The sequence below is a fragment of the Hippocampus bargibanti genome, linkage group LG02 (assembly GCF_051943395.1).
Source record: "Hippocampus bargibanti isolate YZ-2025 linkage group LG02, ASM5194339v1, whole genome shotgun sequence".
Lineage (NCBI taxonomy): Eukaryota > Metazoa > Chordata > Actinopteri > Syngnathiformes > Syngnathidae > Hippocampus > Hippocampus bargibanti.
In genome coordinates this window covers 31,310,152-31,334,087 of record NC_142735.1, presented here as the reverse complement: position 1 = coordinate 31,334,087, position 23,936 = coordinate 31,310,152, and the positions used below count along the sequence as shown (strand labels likewise).

Below are 23,936 nucleotides of genomic sequence, written 5' to 3'. Positions count from 1 at the left end.
GGAAGAGCCTGGACTTCATTGGTGATTAGCCAGACGATCTTCTGCTTGTTCCCATACTTGTTATCCAGAAGTCTGAACACGTCATCTGCGGAACCACAGCTGGAGAGAACAATTTCCTTTTTGACCTTCTCATACAGGCTGCTTAGGTGAAACTTTCGCACAGCTTCTGCTCCCTGTGGGTTGCCCAGTAGCTGCAGTTCCGTCCATTCGGCCTTCCACCTGTAGGAGACCCTCATATCGCCGGAGAAAGTGGGTAGCCGCGCCCTTTCCAGGCTGATTTGAGGCTTGAAATCAAATGCTCCTTGTTGCACAGTTCTGGGGCTGATTTGTGGTGAGAAAGGCTGGGTGGTTGTGTTGGAAATTCCCATTCCTAGGTTCGTTGTTAGCGCTTTCTTGGTGTTAGGTTCAGGCTTTGGTTCCACAGGCTTATCTGGGAGAGAATGGGTGTCTGTGCTGGACATTCCCGCTCCGATGTTGGAGACCAGTGTTGCACCACTTGGATCCTCCTTTTCCTCTTCTTCCAGCTTGTCTGACAAAGCCAGGAGGCACTTACTCAGTGTTCGGTAGCATATTCTTAGATCCACTACCTTAGAGGCAGGAATCAACTCCTTCCATTCAACCAGCATGTCACTGAGTTCGGTGACATCTCTGTCGAGGCCTTTATTCCTCAGCCTGCGGTCCTTGATTGGTTGCTGAGGGCTGACTTAGTCCTCCTCAGCCTGAGTAACTGCAGACTCAGTGATTTTAGACTGGGCAGAGAACATGTCATTGCCATAGCCATTCCAAAAGGCTTCTTGGGTGGCTCCTTTCACCTCAAGGAACTTTGCCTCGCACTCAGCGGTCAGCCTGTCCACTTCAACTGCAGACACTTTGACCGTTTCATCGTCTGATTCTCTTAGGGCGTTGGCATACTCAAGCAACTTTAGAGAAGTCCATCTTGAAGCTCCTCCATTCATTTGGAACATCACTTGGATCCAGGAGTCCAGCCGCCACATAAGTAGTCAGAGCATTTCCTTTTCTGGTGAATGAGGCCTGTGCTTTTGACCGTGCACGCTTGAGTTTTTTCATCATCCATCTCAATTACGTTTCTGTTGACTGGAGAGTCGACTGTTTGACCAGTGGGGTCCTTGTTGAGGGGCTTTGTTCCACTTTATTGGTGCAATTGGCTCATTTGCCCCAGATCAACAGGAATTTCAAAAGATGAATTGATTGAATTTGGCTTTGGGGTCTGAAACCCAGTTACAGACTATTGTACCACGTGGCACAGTTGGATGCTTGGGGTTAAGCGTAACCAGCAGTTCCAGGTCGGCTCCAGTCAGTCACTGGAGTGTTAGGTCAGCCAGGGCTGGGTTGGCTGTGCCTTTCAGGTGAGCAAGCTGCTGCTGCACCACTCCGGTGCACTGAGCGGCGGTTTATGACTGTTCGGTCAATTTACGTTTCCACGTTTTCCCACCGAAAGGGATCCCAGAGAGACCACACTGATACAACTCAACTCACTCTCGTTGATTGTTGATTGAGTTGTGAATACATTGGTTCTTCTTTGTTTGGTAGACGAGCAGTGAAGTAGGTCATAAACCTACAAATGGAAACACAGAACATGAATGCAACTCATTCACAATAATTTCTATCACTACTTTGACATTATTTTAGTTATAATCAACAGAAAGGTAGAATGTGGAATGAAACTCACCGGCGGTGTGTCTCCCTTGGCTAACAAGACCCACCTGGTTCAGACAGCATTTATCTCCACACCCACTCACCGGCTGATCGGATTAACAACTTTCAAGTCTGCTTGTAAAGCCAAGTCTAACATGTGATTGCCTATTTACACAACAGTGAACGTGTGTGTGTGTGTGTGTGTGGGCGCGCGCGCCAAAGCATTGTGTGTGTGCGTGCGTCCGCGCATGGTGTGGGTGGGGGCGGCGGGGCAAACACATTTCGAGTCAAAAGCCAAGATAGCGAGTCAAAAGCCAAGATAGCGAGTCAAAAGCCAAGATAGCGAGTCAAAAGCCAACATAGCGAGTCAAAAGCAAACATAGCGAGTCAAAAGCAAACATAGCGAGTCAAAAGCAAACATAGCGAGTCAAAAGCCAACATAGCGAGTCAAAAGCCAACATAGCGAGTCAAAAGCAAACTTTGCAAGTCAAAAGCAAACATTGCGAGTCAAAAACAAACATTGCGAGTCAAAAACAAACAGCGAGTCAAAAGCATACTTTGCAAGTCAAAAGCAAATATTGCGAGTCAAAAGCAAACATTGCGAGTCAAAAGCAAACACTGCGCGCAGTGTCCACATTGTGTGCATTACGAACAATGCAACGAAGGAGACCCAAAATGCAACATCCAAACACAAAATGACAATTTCCCACAACTGCAGGGGCTCAGGAGGCGGCAGAGGCAAGCAGCAATAGCGACAATGTCGAAAACAAAAGGCTTAGAATCAACGGCGTGAGAACAAGCTCCGACAAACGAATCTGCGATAAAAGAGGCCGACGCACAATCGAGGTGCGGCAAGAGACAAGACAAAACAAGTGCCAACGCAACTGTGCAACAGAATGCACCAAAGTCAACCGCTGACGTGCACAACATCGACGAACACCGGATTGCCCCGGCGTCGACTGAAAACGAGAGATTAAGTACAAACATTTCGCGCGCTCTTTGTACTTCCTGGTGGTGTTCCTTTTCCGGTGTCTGAGGAGTGATTTAATTGGCGGAAGATAAACCACGGGGTTTTGTGACTTCACAGAAAAGGAAGCACCCTATACGATGCGCGTGTTTTGTGTCCGTATTGCAATATCAGACAATCAGTGATGGGCATTACGGCTCCTTTTAGAGAGATGTTTCTTTTGGCTCGGCTCACCTAAAAGATCTGTCACTTTCGGCTCCCATATCGCTCTTCAGTTTTTCTTTTTTTTGTTGTGGCTTAAATTAATTTACTGTGGCGAGCACTAGGACCAGGCATTTCACCCAGCAGGTGCACAGCAGGGGGCGTGTTTATGTTAAGTATATTTCACTGCATTTTCTACATTGAGATCAGATCTACTTGTTAGCCGTTGGAATAAACACCTACATTCAGTCGTGTGTATTCCTTCCTCAACGGCTACATTACTACCAAAAAGATACAATACAGTATATCATTCTTAAAATGTATGTGACTTTATTTATAGTCCTGTGTGTCTGCGCGTGCGTGTGAGTGTGTCTCCTACCACAGGTTTTGACCAATCACGTGCGACTTTAACCGAAGGTCGTTCACTTCAAAGAGAGGGCTATAAAAGCTGATACGTTTGCGAACGGCACGTCACTACAAGCCAGCGCTAGAACGACAAAACGAGCACGAGCGCCAGCAGGAGCGGAGGCGACTAGTGATGGGAATTCCGGCTCTTTTTTTAGAGAGCCGGTTCTTTTGGCTTGGCTCACTAAACAGATCCGGCGGTTTTGGCTTACGAATGGCTCATCAGTTTGTTTGTTTGTTTGTTTGTTTTTTGCTTAAATTAATTAACTTCCAAAAACCATGTAAAATAATGTGAAAAACGAATTACTCATGTCAAAATACACTACAGTATATCATTTTTAAAAAAATATGGCTTGATTTGCAATTGCAAATACTAGCAAATTTCCCCATTATGGGACGAATAAAGGTTTTCTGATTCTGAGGTTTTCTGATTCTGATAATATGTGCACAGAGAGCATCCACTAACTTTCACTTATGGTTAATCTGGTCTGATGATCAGATGTCACTAATTTGGTTTTCATATTAATAATGCTATCATATCAATTAGTAAAAATATAACAATTGAATAATAGTAACCGCATAATGTGATAACATTTGTCCACCTGTCTATCCTAACCACCCCAACCTCTTTGTCCTCCCCCTTCTCCTCACTGCTGCGTGTGTCTGTAATTCTCCCCTCCCTCCTCTACCACGGATACCGACCAATCACGTGGGGCTTTAACCGAAGACTGGGGGCAGGGAATAGAGGACAAAAAAATCGGCTCCCATTTCCGGCTCCTTGTGAGGAACCGGCTCTCTTCGTTCACTTCAGAGATCCAGCTCTAAGAACCGTCTCGATCGCGAACGACACATCACTAGAGGCTATTTCTGTGCTCTCCACTGCCAGAGACCAGGAAGTGAAAGTATACGCCTGGTGGGTGTGTCTTTCGCTTCCTGCCTATATTTTATGTTCAATAACACAGTCCGGCTTGGATAATCGAATGGACGACTCCGTGAGGACCAAGTGTCGGGAGTAACTGAAGCCGGTTCATGTACCGACAAAGCGTCGGCCTTGCCACGGCGTAGATGGTGAGGAGCTGGAGGCCGACCTGCATGACCCGTCCATCGAGCAGCCCATTTTAAAGGACAACCGACGTCACTTTCTTGTTTTTTAACTGACACCAGAGAAACGTTTTATAGCATCTAAAATACCCAAAACACGCAGTATGATATTTTTAGTCAAATGCAAAACACCAATAAAAATGACTTCAAGTGTCCAAAATCTGCAAAAAAATTGAGCTGCGAATTGGGCAATTTCAGAAAGTCCCGCCCCCCCTTTCGTGACGTCACGCCAAGACGTCTTGCATTGCTTGTGAATCAAAACAATGGCTTCAGATTCAGAGAATATGCTTTCTTGTAACACATCCAGTTATGAATATGATTCAAATCGTCCTGATGAGCAAAACATACATGTTTGCAATCGATTAAAGAATTTATTTGGGCAATTTTGAGGCAAACGGGGGGGGGGGGGGGGGGGGGGGTAATGTCTCACCCAATAAGAGGCAGCAAAAATGGCGACCAGCTCCGGTGAGGAATGAATCAGCTCGTTTCCACAGGCTGATACATTCTTTCCATGGAGTTTGCCTCCCACTGCTGGCGGCTTTTGGGTGTAAGACATGGTTTAAAGAAAAAACAGTACAGCAAAATACATAAACGTGATGCAAAGTCGCTACAATGCGTCTTTTTTACAGTGAGGAGGCGGTCCTTTTCTGACGTCACGTACGGACTTGTCACCAACTCAAAAACAAGACTTCCTGAATGTTCAGCGCGAGTCTTAAAACGTAAAATATAGCTATATGCGGTGGAATCTTTGTACAATACGCCCAGTAGAAGTCATTTGAAGCCATTTTACAAATTATGGACACTGAGACGTCGGTTGTCCTTTTAGGGGTGATGAAAGTAGCCTGCCCAGCAAGAGACGGTGAGCAAAACCTCTGTTAAACACAACTAGCTTGCTGCTCTGATGGCGAATTTCGCTCCAAGATCCTAAAATGAAGAATGTGAAGAGGACCCGTTTGGGTGGACTTTGTGGCGGCACAGGCGCGCACCGCGGCTTTGATGTCAATCTCAGCCTGTCACATTTCCCACGCTTGGACGGTACAAAAGTGCAGCCGTCGCGGGACAGCAGATGAGAATCATCTCAGACTCAGACACACACGCAACTCCCAGAGACCTGCTCAGCATCGGACGGAGTTTCACAGTACGACTTGCTCGACTCCACGCCACTATCAAGCTCTGCGAGACATCTGCGTTGCAATCTCCCCTGGGAGATTTAACAACGAACCTGATTTCGACTACCATTCTACAAATAAAGATTTATTACTGGACACGGCACAGTGTTGCGTTGCTGTTGCTTCCCGGACGGGCACCTACTGGATTTTACACATTATTGCGTTGCAGACTCTATCTATACGTACATTACAAAACTTAGATATGTTTGTATTGGATTGGATTGGATTTGCCTTTATTAGTCTCACAGTGGAGAAATTTACATTTCACAGCAGCAAAGTGATGAAAGGAATGAAAGTAGAAAAAAGAAATACATGAGCTGCTGGAAAGGCAGCCACTCTCGCGACGCCGTCTTGAAGTCAAAAGAACAACAAAAAAACTAAGTAACAAATAATATGACAACACAACATATGAAACTACATGACAACACAAAGACACAGAGAGTCATTCATTCTTCAGCACTTTCTGTACCCTCTTTGTGACATGAAGCAGTTCGAGATGAAAGAGGAGAGGTTCAAAGCGTCTTTCCACCAGTGGATCAGGGACATCATGGTGGAACGTGCACGTCGACTACAAGCTAAATGTTGAAAGCAAACACGCAGCTGTAGCATCCATTGACGAAAAGACATTGTTCACATCTCCTGTCCCACATAAATCTGCTTCAATTCCAAGCCGCAACATTTCCACGTACGCATCGGCGCTCTGCGCTGACGCTCCTTTCTTCTTATCGCGGGCTCCTCAAACCATGCATCCATCCAGCCGCAGACTGTCCAACAGCACCGACCTTTCCGCTGAACAAAGCGGGGCTGTGAAGATGCTGCCCATTACAGGCGCAAAAAAAAACACAATGGCCCCTTTGGTGTCCAGCAATGGCAGTCGAATGGCATTGACATTCCTCCCATTCAAAAACAGTACTGGCATATTCATGCTGCCGAAAAGGCGCAACCGCTTAGCACAGTCTCCTCCTTGATGAATGTCATGGTCAAAAATGCTGAAAAACAATCCGTATCCATTCCACACGACGCCCAACAACACAAAGCGACAAAAGAAAACACAAAACAAGACAAAAGCAACAAAAAAGCAAGGCTCATCAGAGCACTTGCTGACGGCTGCCTACTCGGGCGCCATCTTGGACTTCTATTGTATGTTTCTGATCTTAATCCAGTTTTAAAATTTCGTTGCAGTGAGCAATAGAGAATGAACATGTGTCATAATGTGAAAATCGGAGTGAAAGTGTTGCTCATAGTTTCAGGCCAGTCGTAGACCCCATACTCAGGCAGGACAATAGAAGTAATCATTCAGGACAATAGAAATAATGAGTGTAGCCGCAGGGAATAGTCCTCGGCTCCCCCCAACCTGAGAGCAGGGACCAATCATAGCAGAGTCTGGCACCACCACGTCTGGACAGTAGGGATATATGTAAGGCCAAAACTACCAGCAAAAGATTTTAGTTCGCTGACGAAGCCCCTTGGATAAGCAGCGAAACGTCCGACACCTTCAAAGAAGTACAGTGCGGATTTATGTGGAACAGGAGATGTGAGACAATGTCTTTTCGTCAATGGATGCTACAGCTTCGTGTTTGCTTTCAACATTTAGCTTGTAGTAGACTTACAAATTCCACCATGACGTCCCTGATCCACTGCTGACATGGATGCTTTGATCCTCTCCTCTTTCATCTAGAACTGCTACATGTCATCACAAAGAGAGTACAGCAAGTCCTGAAGAATGAATGACTCTGTCTTTGTGTTGTCATATTTGTTTTTTTTTCTTCCCCAAGATGGTGGCGCGTGAACACGCAGCAGCTCCCCTCTCCCGGCAATTTGGCGTTTTCATGTTTATTCTTCTTCTTCTTTTCCTTTCAGCTTTTCCCTTCAGGGGTCGCCACAGCGAATCAATGTCCTCCATCTATCCCGGTTTCGTGCATCCTCTTCTCTCACACCAGCTACCTTCATGTCCTCTTTGACCACATCCATAAACCTCCTCTTCGGTCTCCTGCCTGGCAGTTCAAGGCTCAGCATCCTTCTCCCGATATAGTCACTCTCTCTCCTCTGGACATGTCCAAACCATCTCAGTCTGGCCTCTCTGACTTTCTCTCCAAAACCGCTAATATGAGTTGTGCCTCTAATGTACTCATTCCTGATCCTATCCAACCTGGTCACTCCCAAAGAAAACCTCAACATCTTCAGCTCTGCTACCTCCAGCTCTGCTTCCTATATTTTGGTCAGTGGCACTGTCTCCAGTCCAAACATCATGGCTGGTCTCACCACTGTTTTATACACTTTTCCCTTCATCCTAGCTGAAACCCTTCTATCACACATCACACCTGACATTTTTCTCCAGCCGCTCCAGCCTGCCTGGACACGCTTCTTCACATCTTTTCCACACTCTCCATTGCTCTGGACAGTTGACCCCAAGTACTTAAAATCCTCCACCTTCTTTATCTCTTCTCCCTGTATCATCACTCTTGCACTTGGATCCCTCTCATTCACACACATATATTCAGTCTTGCTGCGACTGATCTTCATTCCTCTCCTTTCCAGGGCATATCTCCACATCTCTATTTTCTCCGCCACCCATTCCCCGTTTCGCTACAGATCACAATGTCATCATACAAGGAGATTCTTGTCTAACATCGTCTGTCAGCCTGTCCATCACCATAGCAAACAAGAAGGGGCTCAGAGCTGACCCCTGGTGGAGTCCCACCTCAACCTTGAATTCCTCAGTCACACCGACAGCACACCTCACAACTGTCTTACAGTCATGATACATGTCTTGCACCGCTCTGATATACTTTTCTGTCACTCCAGACTTCCTCATGCAATGCCACAGCTCTTCTCTGGGCACCCTGTCATACGCTTTCTCCAGATCTACAAAGACACAATGCAATTCCTTCTGACCTTCTCTGTACTTCTCTATCAGCATTCTTAAAGCAAACACTGCATCTGTCGTACTCTCTTTTTGGCATGAAGCCATACTGCTGCTCACAAATGTTCACTTCTGCTCTTAGTCTAGCTTCAACTACTCTTTCCCAGAGTTTCATTGTACGGCTCATCAACTTTATTCCTCTGTAGTTAATACAACTCTGCACATCTTTGTTCTTAAAAATGGGCACGAGTACACTTTGTCTCCATTCTTCAGGCATCTGTTCACCATCTAAGATCTTGTTGAATAACCCAGTCAGGAACACCACCGCCACCTCTCCAAGACATTTACATACCTCGATTGGTAAATCATCAGGCCCGAGTGCCTTTCCCCCCTTCATCCTCTTCAGCGCCCTCCTCACTTCATCCTTGCTAATGTTTGCTACGTCTTGGTCCACAACAGTCACGTCTTCTACTCTTTGCTCCTTCTCATTTTCCTCATTCATCAATTCTTCAAAGTACTCTTTCCATCTTGCCATCACACTGCTGGCACCTGGCATATATTGCCATCTCTATCCTTAATCACCCGAACCTGCTGCAGATCCTTACCATCTTTGTCTCTCTGTCTCGCCAGCCTGTAAAGATCAGTCTCTCATGTACATGTTTATTATGTTTGTTAAAGTCATTATAAGTGCTTTATAAGTGCATTATAAGTGGGCACGCTGGGTCCGAGAGGACAGTAATTTCATCTATGCTGTATGTCATGCATATTAGCATATTTGACAATAAAGCTGATTTTGACTTTGACAGGTGACGGTTGAAGTAACCTTCTCATCGGTGCTCCATCGATGAGAATCAATCTTTCTTTCATGATACGTCTCTCAGCACTCGGTCGTACATGAGTGCAGCACACATGTACGACTGAGAGCTTACACGGACGTATCATGAAAGAAAGATTTTTGAACAAAACTTCGTACGTACTGTACATGTTTACATATTTTTAAAAAATGATTGCGTGAGTAGGATGACTCAGTAAATAAAGGTACTGGACAGCGAACATGAAAAGTGCAGTGGACTCAAATGAAAAAAAATCCAAATTGTTGTTGTGTCATCGTCTTCCGCCTATTTGATTGGTTGAGTGGCCGAGACAAGTGGAGCGACTGAATTTAGAAGCTGCGTCACAAAGTACCCGAGTCAATCCTTCGACGACGAACGCAAGACGCGCAAGCTTTGACGGAACTTCAATAAAGAATTCTAGCAGCGGCCAAAATGTGGTTGACGGTGAAGGCTTACCTGGTGGGTGAAAAGGAGTCGGTTCGAGAGATTCGCCGCTTCCTGGTGGACCACACCGGGTTCAACCACTACAAACATCTATTTTACAAAACTCGTGAGATATTCCCCGGGCTCAAGAAGACCGCTTTCAACATGTACTACAAAGGTCGGACAGCACACGCTTGATTTGTTGAGATCGTTTTTATTTGTTACTTCGGGCCTCGCCTCTCATATTTTGTTTGTTGGCCACTGTTTTGCTTTTTGACCAGACTATGAAGGAGACCTGGTGGCCTTCTCCTCGACTGAAGAGTTCACCATGGGCGTGGCCTGCATGAAAGATGATGTCTTCCACCTTTTCATCAAAGGTAGTCAATAAAAATAAAATAAAAAAAGTGGTCACATGACCGTTCCAAAGCACCAAGCCGTCAACCGCATTGGACTTAGACCGGTTAGAAAAAAAGTCGGAATATGGATGTTTTTGTAACGCAAAATATGGAAATACTTTACTTTCTTAAAGGACAACCGACACCATTTTTTTTGTTTCCTTACTGACATCATAAAAATGTTTAATAGCATCTAAAATACCCAAAACATGCAGGCTGATATTTTTTGTCAAAGGCATAACACCAATAAAAATGACTTAAAGTGTCCCAAAACTGCCACAAAATGAGCTCGGAACTGAGCAGATTCAGAAAGTCCCGCCCCCTTGTTCGTGACGTCACTATTGGTCACACACTGCCTTGCTCCATAATCAACACAATGGCTTCAGAGAATTCAGATTCTGAGAAGATGCTTTCTTGTTACTCATCCAGTTATGAATATGATTCAAATAGTTCTGAAGAGGAAAGCATAAATGTTTGCAATCGATTACAGAGTCCTTCTGTAATCCTTCTGTAGACGGAAGGACCGTATTCTGTCTGCTGGAAATTTGTGTCAACTTATACCTTCTTAATGCGTGTTACCGCAATTGGCTGGGACACAACGAATCACCATCGCGTTGTTTATGTAGTTTTCCTTCTAATTTCGCCATCAAAACGGATCAACACGATGTTTTCAGACCAAACAAAGTACCCAAAATGCATTGTGTGTCCCTTTCTCGGTCAGGGGCGTTGCCTCCGTGACGTCACTTAGGGCATCATCATCAACTCGAAAACACGACTTCCTGAATATTCAGCGCAAGTCTTAAAAGGTAAAATCTAGCTATATGCCGTGGAATCTTTGTAAAATACGCTCAGTCGAAGTCATTTGAAGTGATTTTACACATTATGGACACAACTTGTTCAGAGGTGTCGGTTGTCCTTTTAAGTGCTGGGTCATATTTGTCATTTGGACTTTGAGGAGGGGCAGCCACTGCACGCTGGCTTCAGAGTGCAGAACGCGTGAGTTCAAGACTGTGTGGAGTTTGCATGTTCTACCCAGGCCCGCATGGATTTTCTCCAGGTCCTCCGGTTTCCTCCTATATTAAAAAAAAAAAACCCTGGCAGGCTGTTTGAGTGTGAGAGCGTATGGTTGTTTGTCTTTGTGTGCCCTGCGATTGGCTGGCAATCAATTCAGGGTGTCCCCCGCCAGTGCCCAAAGATGGCTGGGATAGGCTCCAGCACCCCCCGCGATCCTAATGAGGATAAAGCGTTCTGGTAAATGGTTAAATTGACTTTGAAAAGTTATGTTTTGCTCGACACATTGAAATATTAAACGCTATTTCTATAAATCACAGGTGTCAAAGTCAAGGCCCAGGGGCCAAATCTGGCCCACCACCTCATTTTATTCAGGCTGTGAACACAAATCAAGCATAATTTTCAACAGATTCTTTTCTTAGTGTTTTTTAGGTGTTCAATTACCTGACATGTTTCAGCGTATACTTCCGCCTTCGTCAGAGTGTCCTGTGGCCGAAACATGTCAGGTAATTGAACACCTAAAAAACACTAAGAAAAGAATCTGTTGAAAATTTGATATCAAGTAGACAGGATGAATTTAATACAACTGCAAGTCAAGCATGTCAAGTGCTATGATGCTTGCTAAAGTCCGATCCAAAATTTCAAATTGTCCCATACCAACCACAAGCTGGGTAGCTGACTCGCTATTAGCTCTCTATTAGCTGCCTATCTGGCTATCTATTAGCTATCTAGCTGGCTGGCTAGCGATCTATCTACCTATATATTAGCCCTCAAGCTGCCTCGCTAGCTATCTATCAGCTATCTTTTATTTATATTTATATTTATATTTATATTTATATTTATATTTATATTTATATTTATCTATATATATATATATATATATATATATATATATATATATATATATATATATATATATATATATATATATATATATATATATATATATATATATATATATATATATATATATATATATATATATATGTAGTCGATGTGCACATTCCACCTTGATGTCCCTTATCCACTGATGGAAAGACGCTTTGATTATCTCTTTCATCTGGAACTGCTTCATGTAACAAAGAGAATCTTTGTTTTGTCATATTACGTATTTGTTATTGAGTTTTTTTTGTTCTTTTGAATTCAAGACTGTGCCGCAAGAGTGCCTTTCCAGCAGCTGATGTATTTTGTTTTTCTATCTCGCTGGCTGGCTAGCTTTCTAGCTATCCGGCTGGCTATCTATTAGCTGTCTATTAGCTATTTAGCTGGCTATTTATTGGCTATCTAGCTAGCTATCCCATAGCTATTCGCTGGCTATCTATTAGCTAAATAGCTAGCTTTCTGTCTATTTGAGTTATTTCCGGGTTGATTGAACGCTGGCGCGTGTGACTGCCGCTGCTCATCCACAAAGAAAAACTTATCCTGTGACTGTAAAGTGACCTTGAGAGTTTTGAAAATCGCTTATAAATTAAATGTATTGTTATTACAAGTCATTATTCTTGACTTCAGATTTGAAAACTAGTTATTCATTTGTTTGTTGTGCGTTCTGTATGTAATATGTGAAGGAGATTAAACATTCAATGGCCTGCCCATGTTCAGAACAGAGCATCGTGGATGAGAAGCGAAACCCCCCGACGCCTTAAGAGAAATACATCTGCATCTGACGGCTGAAGAAACCTTCTCATCGATGGAGCACTCCTGTACGACTGAGAGCTTACACGGACGTATCATGAAAGAAAGATTTTTGAATAAAACTTCGTAAAGATTGAAGTACGTACTGTACATGTTTATATTTTTTTTTAAATGGTTGCAGTAAGTAGGATGAGTCAGTAAATAAAGGTACTAAACAGCGTTGTTGACGTCGGCATGACAAGTGCTTTTGGGCGTGGGTCACATGAGGCGCGGGGAATCCCCGGATTGGAAATGGCTTCGTCATCTTCCGCCTATTTGATTGGTTCGTGTGGGCGGTTCTTGAGAGCTAAGCCTATCCGCCACCACGTAAACATTGACTAGAAGCTTCTCCCGGAAGTGGCCAAGACAAGTGGAGCGACTGTATTTAAAAGCTGCGTCACAAAGTGCCCGAGTCAATCCTTCGACGACGAACGCAAGACGCGCAAGCTTTGACAGAACTTCAATAAAGAATTCAAGCAGCGGCGAAAATGTCGGTGACGGTGAAGGCTTACCTGCTGGGTAAAGAGGAGTCTGTTCGAGAGATTCGCCGCTTCCTGGTGGAGCAAGACGCGATAGGAAGCTTCGAACATCTATGCGACAAAACTTGTCAGATATTCTCCGGGCTCAAGAAGACCGCTTTCAACATGTACTACAAAGGTCGGACAGCACGCGCTTGATTTGTTAATGTCGTTTTTATTCGTTACTTCGGGCCTCGCCCCTTAAACTTTGATTGTTGGCCACTGTTTTGCTTTTTTACCAGACTGCGAAGGAGACCTGGTGGCCTTCTCCTCGGATGACGAGATGGCCTTGGGCGTGGCATGCATGAAAGATGACGTCTTCCGCGTTTTCATCAAAGGTAACCAATAAAAAAACTGGTCACATGACCGTTCCAAAGCGCCTAACCGTCAACCGCATTGACCTTAGACCGGTTAAAAAAAAAAACCCAGAGTCGGAATATGGATGTTTTTGTAATGCAAAATATCGAAATATACAAATCTTTCTGTACTTTCTTAAAGAACAACCAACACATTTTTTTGTTTTCTAACTGACATCAGACAAACGTTTTATAGCATCTAAAACACACAGGCTGATATTTTGTCAAATGCAAAACACCAATAAAAATGACTTAGTGTCCCAAAACTGCCACAAAAATGAGCTCGGATCTGGGCAGATTCAGAAGTCCCGCCCCCTTGTTTGTGATGTCACTATCGGTCACACATTGCCTTGCTCCAGAATCAAAACAATGGCTTTAGAGAGTTCAGATTCGGAGAAGATGCTTTCTTGTTACTCGTCCAGTTATGAATATGATTCAAATAGTTCTGAAGAGGAAAGCATAAATGTTTACAATCGATTAAAGAAGTCCTTCCGTATCAATTCGAGCCGTCTGGACTCTAATGTAGCGGCCAGAAAATGCACAAGATGGCGCACAAGCTCCGTTGGAAATGGGCTGATTTGTCCGCTGGGAATTTGTGTTAACTTACTCCTTTTTATGTTACCGCAATTGGCTGCGACACACAATGATTCACCATCGCGTTATTTATGTAGTTTTCCTTCTAATTTCGCCACCAACACGGATCAACACGATGTTTTCAGATCAAACAAAGTACCCAAAATGCATTGTGTGTCGCTTTCTCAGTCACAGCCGTTCCCTCCGTTACGTCACGTAGGGGATCGTCATCAACTCGAAAACAAGACTTCCTTAATATTCAGCGCAAGTTTTAAAACGTAAAATGTAGCTACATGCGGTTGGAATCTTTGTAAAATGCGCTCAGTAGAAGTCATTTGAAGTGATTTTACAAATTATGGACGCAACTTGTCCGAAGGTGTCGGTTGTCCTTTAATTGCTGGGTCATATTTGTCATTTGGAGTTTGAGGAGGGGCAGCCACCGCACGCCGGCTTCAGCTATCTAGCTGGCTATCTGTTGGCTATCTAGCTATCTATCTTTTAGGTATTAGCTCGATAGCTGGCTATCTATTTGCTAAATAGCTAGCTTTCTGTCTATTTTAGTTACTTCCGGGTTGAGTGAAAGCTGGCGCGTGTGGCTGCCGCTGCTCATCCACAAAGAAAAACTTATCCTGTGATGGTAAAGTGACCTTGAGAGTTTTGAAAGGCGCTTAGAAATTCAATGTATTATTATTATTATTATTATTATTATTATGACAGGGCGGCCCGGTAGTCGAGTGGTTAGCACACCGGCTTCACAGTGCAGAGGTCGCCGGTTCGCATCCCGGTCCGGCCTCCCTGTGTGGAGTTTGCATGTTCTCCCCGGACCCGCGTGGGTTTTCTCCGGGTCCTCCGGTTTCCTCCCACACTCCAAAAACATGCATGGCAGGCAGATTGACCACTCCAAATTGTCCCTAGGTGTGAGTGTGAGAGTGACTGTTGTATGTCTTTGTGTGCCCTGCGATTGGCTGGCAACCAATTCAGGGTGTCCCCCGCCTCGTGCCCGAAGACAGCTGAGATAGGCTCCAGCAACCCCCGCGACCCTAATGAGGAATAAGCAGTACGGAAAATGAGATGAGATGAGAGATTATTATGACAATAAGTCATTATTCTTGACTTCTGATTTGAAAAGTAGTTCATTTGTTTGTTTGCGTTCTGTATGTAATATGTGAAGGAGATTCAAATGGCTTCCCCAAATTCATAACGGCCCCGAGTGGAAACCATGTGGCCCATGGAAAAAAATGACTTTAATAATAATACATTTTATTTTTCAATGACACTTTACAGTCGCGTAATTTTTTGTGTGCACGTGAGGAGCGGCAGCCATTTGCGTCAGCGTTGTCTCTACCTGGAAGTAACTTTGATGCCCCTTCTGTAAATGTTTCCCTGCATGTTTGTGTTTCCAGAGAAGAAAGAGCACCGTCGCGACTTCCCGATTCAGGCCTTCCCCCCGAATGTGTTTGCTACGGCGGGCGCCCCTCCTCCACCCCACGGTGGCGGCGTGCACCCCAACGTGACGTGCGACGGTTGCGAGGGTCCGGTTGCCGGCGTACGCTTCAAATGCAGCGTTTGTCCCGACTACGACCTTTGCTCCGCTTGCCAGGTCCAAGGGAAGCACACAGAGCACCCCCTGCTACCAATCTGGCACCCCCTGCAGGTCATTGCACGACAATGCACGACATTGTAGACGTCTCGTGCTGGTGCTTCAGCTCCTATGCCCTGCACACTGTTTTTTTTTTCAGGCACTGTTCCCGCGGGCAAAACTGATGAAGAAGATGCGCCAGTGCAGCAGGAGCCAGAAGTGTCCCAGAGGTGCCCCCCCCGCTGGTCAGTGTCAAAGTCAGAGTCAGCTTTATTGTCAAATATGCTAATATGCAGGACATACAGCACAGGTGAAATTAATGTCCTCTCGGACCCAGCGTGCAAGGCACTTATAATGTGGCTAAAAAAAGACAGACAATTGACAACAGACAATACATTTAATTTCTGAATGTAAAATGAGGTAGTGTCGTATGTAAAGTGAGTTAGTGACGTATGTAAAGTGAGTTAGTGACGTATGTAAAGTGAGGTAGTGAGTGACGTGTGTAAAGTGAGGTTGTGACGTATGTAAAGTGAGGTAGTCCCGTATGTAACGTGAGTTAGTGTCGTATGTAAAGTGAGGTGGTGACGTATGTAAAGTGAGGTAGTGTCGTATGTAAAGTGAGGTAGTGTCGTATGTAAAGTGAGGTAGTGTCGTATGTAAAATGAGGTAGTGACGTATGTAAAATGAGGTAGTGTCATATGTAAAGTGAGGTAGTGTAGTAATGGAAAAAAAAAAAAAAAAAAAGTGCCTCCGTTGTTCATGCGTTCATCCTTCCGGTGTGTCGCCTGAGCTGACCAGTGACTTTCTGACCTCAAAGCAGGCCTCACTTTCCTGAAGGACATCGGTGAGGGCGTGGCGGCCATGCTGAGCCCGCTAGGTGAGCGACTTGTTGCAGGACAGCCGTCGTGACGGGAGTGACGTTTTTTTTCCCTTCGGCGTCACACACAGGCATCGACGTTGACATCGACGTGGAGCACCAGGGCCAAAAGACCAAGGTGACCAGCCAGGATCAAGGAGAGGTGGAGGTTAGCGGAGCTGAGGGCGACGCTAAGCCCACAAAGGTCAGTCAGGCTCACCTTTTTTGTGGTGGACGGATTATTCTCATTTTAATGGTTTCCTATGGGAAATTAATTTTTGGGATACACACTTTTTGCCTTACACACTCTGTCTGGGAACCAATTAAGTTTGTAAGCCAAGGTATATCACTGTAATAAATTTCACTTATAAGTGCCTTTCAAAACTCTCACGGTCACTTTACAGTCACAGGATCAGTTTTCCTGGGAGTGAGTAGCGGCAGCCACATGCGCCAGCGTTCACTCAACCCGGAAGTAACTCAAATAGGTAGAAAGCTAGCTAGCTAGCTAATAGCTAGTTAGCAGGGCGAGCGATTTTTCAACAGTGCGCATGCATGGGAAGCCATGCGTATTTGGGTCACCAGAACGACACAGTAATAAAAATCGATAATACGAAATATAAAATGCTAAAAATGACATTAAAAGTTATAAGATTTATAATTGAAATGTAAGCAATTTGGTATATAATAATATTCAATAGAAAACGTTCTTTATATAAACAACAATAACAGATTGACATCGTATTCTATCCTGTCGTGTAAACCTCGCATTGGCCATTTTGAATGTATTTCGACTTACGACCCTTTTGACGGAACAGAACCCGGTCGTAAGTCGGATGTTGCCTGTATTTTGAAGTGAATATCAAGATGAAAGCCCCATTGCGGTTTCAGCTCTATTGCCTCTTTGTTATTGTTATTGATACACAGCTAATCGTCATGGCAACATAATGGACCATACTGATGATGAATGTTTTCGCTTTGGGGAGGGTTTGAATGTTTTTTTTTTTTTTTTTTACGGGGGTCGAGACTGCGGCAGTCGTGATGTTGAAAGAAGGATAACATGGCCTGCTTGCTTCATGCTAATCCCCCAGGGGCATCAATCATGATTTTGCATGTGGCTTGATGGTCATTCATCATTCCCGACTTCCCAACCACTATATTGGGATTTGGTTTTCATTAAACTGTGCAGCCCAAAAGTGGCATGACGATACCATCACTCTTTTGTATTAGCTATCTATTTGCTAGCTAGCTCGCTTCTATCTATTTGAGTTACTTCTGGGTTGAGTGAATGCTGGCGGGTGTGGCTGCCGCTGCTCACCTGCAGAAAAACTCATCCTGTGACTGTAAAGTGACCTTGTGAGTTTTGAAAGGTGCTTAGAAATCAAATGTATTATTATTATTCACTAGCTATCTATTCGCTATCTGTCTAGCTAGCTATCTAGATAGTTCGCTATTAACGAGCTATTAGCTAACTAGCTTCCGGATTGAGTTAACTCTGACGTGTGTGACTGCCGCTGCTCACCTGCAGAAAAACTCATCCTGTGGCTGTAGTGACCTTGAGAGTTTTGAAAGGAGCTTAGAAATCAAATGTATTATTATGATTTTGTCGATGCCAGGCTTCCGCCGCCGACTTGGAGGAAGATTGGACCCACGTCACCTGCAAGGAGGTGGACCCGTCCAGTGGCGAACGGCAATCGTCGCTGCAGGATGGGTCCCCGGGTCTGGACGGGGACCAGAAGGTGAAGGGAGGCCAGAACTTCGACACTCCCGCCGAGTTGCCAAAGTCTCCTTCTGGCTTGATGACAGCAGCTCTGTACCCCCACCTTCCTCCGGGTAACGTCTCGCCTAATCGCCCCGCTAAGTGAATATCCTGCAGCTTTTTTTATTCAAAAATTCTGAATTGGATTTATGTTTGTGTTTATTTTGTATATGCATATTGTTTTATTATTTGTACAAATGTTCAAGATGTATGCATATAGTGCCTGAATTGATTTCCATTGGTGAAATGCAACTCAGATGGTTGCTTCTGGATAGAGTGAACGCTGGCTCGAATGGCTGCCGCTGCTCACAAAAGTGTCCTGGAGAGTTTTGAAAGGCGCTTAGAAATTAAATGTTTTATTATTATTATAAAAATATGACGTAGAGCGCCATTCCCGAATTTGTTTTTTTTCCTTGCCTGGGTGCCAATAAAGCGCTGGTCAGACCTCTGGCAATTTTTTTCCCTCTTCCACGACGGGGCAGCATTTGCCTTTTGTCCATGTTAGCGCTTTGTTACAGCTTCAGCTGTTGGTAGCTAGCTATTAGCTGTCTATTAGCTAGCTAGCTTTCTATCTGAGTTATTCCGGGTTGAGTGAAAGCTGGCGCGTGCGGCTGCCGCTGCTCACCCACAGAAAAACTTATCCTGTGCCTGTAAAGTGACCTTGAGAGTTTTGAAAGGCACGCATTCCCGAATTTGCTAGGTTTTTTTTCATGCTTGGGTGCCGATAAAGCGCTTGTCAGACCTCTGGCATTTTTTTTTCTCTTTCACAATCATTTGTCTTTTGTCCATTTTAATAATCATAATCAATTTCATTTATAAGCACCTTTCAAAACTCTTAAGGTCACTTTAGTCACAGCATAAGTTTTTCTGTGGGTGAGCAGCGGCAGCCACATGCGTCGGCTTTTGCTCAACCCTGAATAACTCAAATAGGTAGAAAGCTGGCTAGCTAATAGACAGATAATAGCGAGCTAGCAACAGCTGAAGCTGTAAAAAAGTGCTAACATAGCTAGCTATTAGCTGTTTATTAGCTAGTTAGCTTTCTATCTTGAGTTATTCCTGGTTGAGTGAAAGCTGGCGCGTGTGGCTGCCGCTGCTCACCCACAGAGAAACTTATCCTGTGACTGTAAAGTGACCTTGAGAGTTTTGAAAGGCGCTTATAAATGAAATGGATTATTATTATTAAATGTACGCCGGCTGAGCTAACACGCTGCACCTCCCTCCCCCAGAGGCGGACCCCCGCTTGGTCGAGTCTCTGAGTCACATGTTGTCCATGGGCTTCACCGACGAGGGCGGCTGGTTGACCCGCCTCTTGCAAGCCAAAGATTTTGACATCGGCGCCGCCCTGGACGCCATCCAGTACGCCAAGAAGCCCCACCCTCGCCCGCGCTGATGCCGGCCGGTGCTTGGCTCATCGGCAATGGCGCGATCAGTCCGCCACGACGCCGATACTCAATAAAAAGGCTTTGCTCAGCTTGAATCATTTTGGTTTTCTTTGAACGAGTTAACACAACAGTTGCAAATTAGTGATGGGAATTCCGGCTCTTTTTAGACTCTTTTTAGACTGATGGGAATTCCGGCTCTTTTTTGGCTCGGCTCACTAAAAAGATCTGGCTTTTATGGCTCCCGAATTGCTCCCCAGTTTGTTTGTTTTTTGTTACTTAAATTAACTACCAAAAATCATGTGAAATTATGTGAAAAATGGATTACTCATGTAAAAAATACACTATCAAATATTTTTATTTATATGGCTTGATTTATATGTTGACAGAGAGCATCCATTAACTTTCACTTTTCCTGTGGTTACATTGGTTTGATGATCAGCTGTCACTAATTTGCTTTTCATATTAATAATGCTATCATATCAACTAGTAAAAAATATAATAATTGAACAACATAACGTGATAACATTTCTCCACCCGTCTACCCTAACCCCACCCCCCCACCACCACCTTCTCCTCACTGCTACGTGTGTAATTCTCCCCTCCCTCATTGACCAATCACATGCGCCTTTAACCGAAGACTGGGGGCGGGGAATAGAGGACAAAAAAAGTCAGCCCCCATTTCCGGCTCCTTGTCAGGAACCGGCTCTCTTCGTTCACTTCAGAGATCCAGCTCTAAGAACCGGCTCGTTCGCGAACGACACATCACTATTGCGAACGTGACCATTTTACGCGGGCGGAGGTCGACTTATTCCTCAGAGGCTGGCGTCAAAGTCTTGTCCGCTGTCAAAAATGGAGCAAAAGGGGTGTGGCCACACGCCAGGGACACAGTCTTTGGGATGCGACGGCGCTCTTGCCTCAGTCTTCCGCCGTTCAGACCAAAGTGGCTCCGTGCTGAGTGCGTTCGCCACAAGCTTAGCGTGTGTCGAGTCTGAGCCGGCCGGCATCACCTGTACTCCGTTCTCACGTTGCCTCGTCCTGAGACATGCACACAAAAATGAGTCTTCCAAGCCGATTTGGTTTCACCGCGGCCCAAAAAGCCCCTCACCTGTTGCCTGGGGAACACAGCGCCGTGTCCTTGGAAACAACCTCTTGCTCCTCCTCCTCAGGTGAGGCCATGTATCTGCGCCAGCGGCTAACCTGTGCGCACTCCCTTGCGGGTGGAGGACGCCGTTGTCCATTTACGTCTGCCTGGCCTTCGCTTTCCGTTTCCTCTTCCGCCCGTTGCCTACGATCACATTCCTATGACGTCAAAGTCAAGCATTGGACGGTTGATGATTGCATTCGATTTACCTTTATAAGTCTAGTGGGGAAATTTACATTTCACAGCAGCAAAATGATGAAAGAAAGATTAAAGAATGAAAGTAGAAAAACAATACAGGAGCTGCTGGAACGGCAGCCATTCTCACGGCGCCATCTTGAAGTCAAATGAACAAAAAAAAAACACAAAATGACAAATAATATGACAACACAAAGACACAGTGATGCAATGGATTTGTCTTCAAATTTCCGACACAAATGTCTTTGCAATGTTCACTGTTTTTTTCCCCATCCTCAAATATTTTGGCCACTTTCTCCTGCTCTTGCTCACCAGCCACTGTGAAAGCACTTCCAACATGTCACTCGAGATGTCTTCCTTTGCACGCGTTTTTGTTTAAATTTCTTAACACTTACTATTGTGCATTTTCATTTCTGCATAATAATAATCATAATACATTTCATTTCTAAGTTCTTGAATGTGTTGTTGCGGGTCAGAGGCTAGAGGTACAGTGATACCTCAGTTTACGAACACCTTGGCTTATGAACTTTTCGGTTTATGAACGTTAAATTTATGAAAATTTAACCTTGGCATACAAACTATTTTTCGTTATACACAGGCAGTGCCACAAATGAGTGATGTCGTTCGCGAACGAGCCCGTAATCCTCAAGGAAATGGCAGCTGACTTTTTTTGGTCCTATATTCCCCGCCCCCAGTCTTGTGTTAGTTAAGGCCACGTGATTGATCAAGAACGCAGTAGTGGGGGGGTTAAACATTAAAAAGACAGGCAGACGACAGAGAGAGAAAATGGATAGAAAACAGTGACATTTGGATTTGTTTCAACTTTGATAGTTCAAAGGCAGAGTGTAGACTGCAAGGTTAAAATTCCCATCGATCAGGCTCCACAAATATACAGACAATCCATCTGTACACTTGATGCAAAAAGCTATCAACCCAGCTAAACAGAACACAATTGAGGGACAAGGTAAAATTATCGCAGAGAAAGCACCTCCAAGGGATCATTCCTCAAGATGGTGAAAGAAGAAGGCTACGTTCCTCATCAAGTGTTTAATGCTGATGAATGCCACTCCATTCCATCAAGCCATCAACGACCATCACAAAGCTAAATAAAACCACTTTATTATACAGTACAGTTTATTTCTTTAATTATTATACCATTCGTAACATTGATGCTCCTCCCACCTTCAATCCCATCTCAAAACCGTAATAAAGGCAAATCCAATCCAAAACCCACCTATTTAAAATTGCATTTTCATATTTATAATTGTATTTTATTTATTGCATTCTATTTGTGATTGTATCTTATTTATAATAGTACCTATGCTTTCCTGTGACTGTAAAGTGTCCTTGGGAGCTTTGAAAGGCACTTAAAATGTATTATTATTATTAAAATAAGGTATATTTTGTGTATTTTTAAGGCTTAGCAAATAAGAAAGCAGAACATTATGTTTTATGGGGACCTGGGAATGGATTATTCCCATTTTAATTGTTCCTATGGGAAAATATTTTTTGGGATACACACTTTTCGCCTGACACGCTGTCCGGGAACTAAGTAAGTTCGTAAGCCAAGGTATCACTGTATTTTGGTTATTTCCAAAGAAATCAACACACACACGCACAAAGAACATTCACGTACTCCCGATACAACACAAACAGGGGAGGAATACAAGTGCAAATCGGCGAGAATGAGACAAAGTTGGCGGATACCAAAACAAGTGGGCGTCTCGCTCTTCCAACATGGCACCCCTGGTGGCGTTTAGCTTCTGAACGTGACGCCTGCAATCGGCGGCGCTGCCTGCACCGAACTCCTTCGTCGTGTGACCGGATCGCCCCGACACGAAAACAAACAAACAAACGAGATTGAACGCAAAGGGGACGTCACGCAACCATTGAACGCAAATTGGGATGACGGCGTCACGCGAACCCATCTGCCTACCTTGAGCAAAGATTGTTTCTCTCCGCAGAGTTTACATGTCCATTTTTTCACCTTCTTCACCTGTCACACAGTTTTTAGGGGTGCCCCCGAACAAAACAAACAGACAGACAAAACCGTTAACATTTTTAATGGCGGCTGTGATGCAGTATGCGGCTGGATAGAGTGAATGCTAGCGGCTTTAGCAGTTAGCTTTCCGTGTGTGCGATGCGTTTGCGTTCTTCTTACTTGTTGCACTTGGAAGCAGTCGCAGAGGAAACATTGGACGACGTGAAACGTTTGGGACATGTCAAAGTCAGACGCTGAAAAAGAGCAACGACGTTCAAGTTTGCCGCGCCGTGTTCGAAAAGTCTCGTCAAACATCCGGGCATCTGCGCAGAGCGCTACCTGTCGGCGCGGAAGCCTCCGTGCTCCGTCAATGCTGGGCACTTGCCGTCTACATTAGTGATATGTCGTTCGCGAACGAGCCGGTTGTTAGAGCTGGAACTCTGAAGTGAACGAAGAAGCCGGTTCCTAACAAGGAGCGGAAATGGGAGCCACTTTTTATGTCATCTATTCTCCACCCCCGGTCTTCGGTTGAGCCGCACGTGATTGGTCGATATCCGTTGTAGAGGAAAAAGGGGAGAATTACAGTCACGCAGCAGTGAGGGGAAGGGGGGTGGGGGTTTAGGGTAGACAGGAGGACAAATGTTCTTACATTATGCTGTTATTATTATTCAATTAGTTTACTTTTTACTAGTTGGTATGATAGCATTATTAATATGAAAAGCAAATCAGTGACAGCTGATCATCAGACCAGAGTAACCACAGGGAAAGTGAAAGTTAGTGGATGCTCTCTCTGCACATATACATAAAATTATTTGATATTTTTTACATGAGTAATTCGTTTTTCATATAATTGTACATGATTTTTGGCATTTAGTTAATTTAAGCAACAAAAAAAAAAAAAAAC

General features: G+C 44.4%; 3 protein-coding genes across 6 annotated transcripts; 2 read left to right on the top strand and 1 right to left on the bottom strand.

Moving 5' to 3' along the window:
- Positions 1 to 9,504: 9,504 nt before the first annotated feature.
- LOC148902442 (sequestosome-1-like) lies at positions 9,505 to 12,907 on the top strand. The gene is made up of 3 exons (XM_088990993.1): positions 9,505 to 9,796; positions 9,900 to 9,995; positions 12,590 to 12,907. The coding sequence occupies exons 1-3, from the start codon at positions 9,628 to 9,630 to the stop codon at positions 12,595 to 12,597; spliced, it is 273 nt and encodes a 90-aa protein (XP_088847119.1). The 5' UTR covers positions 9,505 to 9,627; the 3' UTR covers positions 12,598 to 12,907.
- A 139-nt stretch (positions 12,908 to 13,046) lies between these two features.
- sqstm1 (sequestosome 1) lies at positions 13,047 to 19,810 on the top strand. Of its 3 annotated transcripts, none has more exons than XM_088990984.1 (8): positions 13,047 to 13,352; positions 13,456 to 13,551; positions 15,546 to 15,796; positions 15,882 to 15,966; positions 16,542 to 16,598; positions 16,670 to 16,782; positions 18,191 to 18,407; positions 19,560 to 19,810. In XM_088990984.1, the coding sequence occupies exons 1-8, from the start codon at positions 13,184 to 13,186 to the stop codon at positions 19,721 to 19,723; spliced, it is 1,152 nt and encodes a 383-aa protein (XP_088847110.1). In that variant the 5' UTR covers positions 13,047 to 13,183; the 3' UTR covers positions 19,724 to 19,810. The 3 variants fall into 3 exon arrangements, with proteins under 3 accessions (XP_088847110.1, XP_088847111.1, XP_088847109.1); XM_088990983.1 differs by having other exon boundaries at positions 13,048 to 13,352; positions 16,539 to 16,598; XM_088990985.1 differs by lacking the exon at positions 16,542 to 16,598.
- A 150-nt stretch (positions 19,811 to 19,960) lies between these two features.
- On the bottom strand, positions 19,961 to 23,545 carry mrnip (MRN complex interacting protein). Of its 2 annotated transcripts, XM_088990992.1 has the most exons (6): positions 23,372 to 23,545; positions 23,213 to 23,286; positions 22,988 to 23,047; positions 22,759 to 22,859; positions 20,821 to 21,000; positions 19,961 to 20,750 (listed from the first exon to the last, which is right to left on the bottom strand). In XM_088990992.1, the coding sequence occupies exons 2-6, from the start codon at positions 23,270 to 23,272 to the stop codon at positions 20,528 to 20,530; spliced, it is 624 nt and encodes a 207-aa protein (XP_088847118.1). In that variant the 5' UTR covers positions 23,273 to 23,286; positions 23,372 to 23,545; the 3' UTR covers positions 19,961 to 20,527. The 2 variants fall into 2 exon arrangements, with proteins under 2 accessions (XP_088847118.1, XP_088847117.1); XM_088990991.1 differs by lacking the exon at positions 23,372 to 23,545 and having other exon boundaries at positions 23,213 to 23,364.
- Between the last annotated feature and the right edge of the window lie 391 nt (positions 23,546 to 23,936).

What these genes read in the sequence shown, in the direction of transcription:
- sqstm1 (XM_088990983.1), top strand. Translation starts at nt 13,184, where the DNA reads ATGTCGGTGACGGTGAAGGCTTACCTGCTGGGTAAAGAGGAGTCTGTT. An exon ending in CTTCCGCGTTTTCATCAAAG is followed by an intron (nt 13,552 to 15,545) that starts GTAACCAATAAA and finishes TTGTGTTTCCAG; the next exon opens with AGAAGAAAGAGCACCGTCGC. An exon ending in GCGACGCTAAGCCCACAAAG is followed by an intron (nt 16,783 to 18,190) that starts GTCAGTCAGGCT and finishes TGTCGATGCCAG; the next exon opens with GCTTCCGCCGCCGACTTGGA.
- mrnip (XM_088990991.1), bottom strand. Translation starts at nt 23,347, where the DNA reads ATGTTTGACGAGACTTTTCGAACACGGCGCGGCAAACTTGAACGTCGT. An exon ending in ACTGCTTCCAAGTGCAACAA is followed by an intron (nt 23,048 to 23,212) that starts GTAAGAAGAACG and finishes ACTGTGTGACAG; the next exon opens with GTGAAGAAGGTGAAAAAATG. An exon ending in AGAAACAATCTTTGCTCAAG is followed by an intron (nt 22,860 to 22,987) that starts GTAGGCAGATGG and finishes CACACGACGAAG; the next exon opens with GAGTTCGGTGCAGGCAGCGC.
- LOC148902442 (XM_088990993.1), top strand. Translation starts at nt 9,628, where the DNA reads ATGTGGTTGACGGTGAAGGCTTACCTGGTGGGTGAAAAGGAGTCGGTT. An exon ending in TTTCAACATGTACTACAAAG is followed by an intron (nt 9,797 to 9,899) that starts GTCGGACAGCAC and finishes CTTTTTGACCAG; the next exon opens with ACTATGAAGGAGACCTGGTG.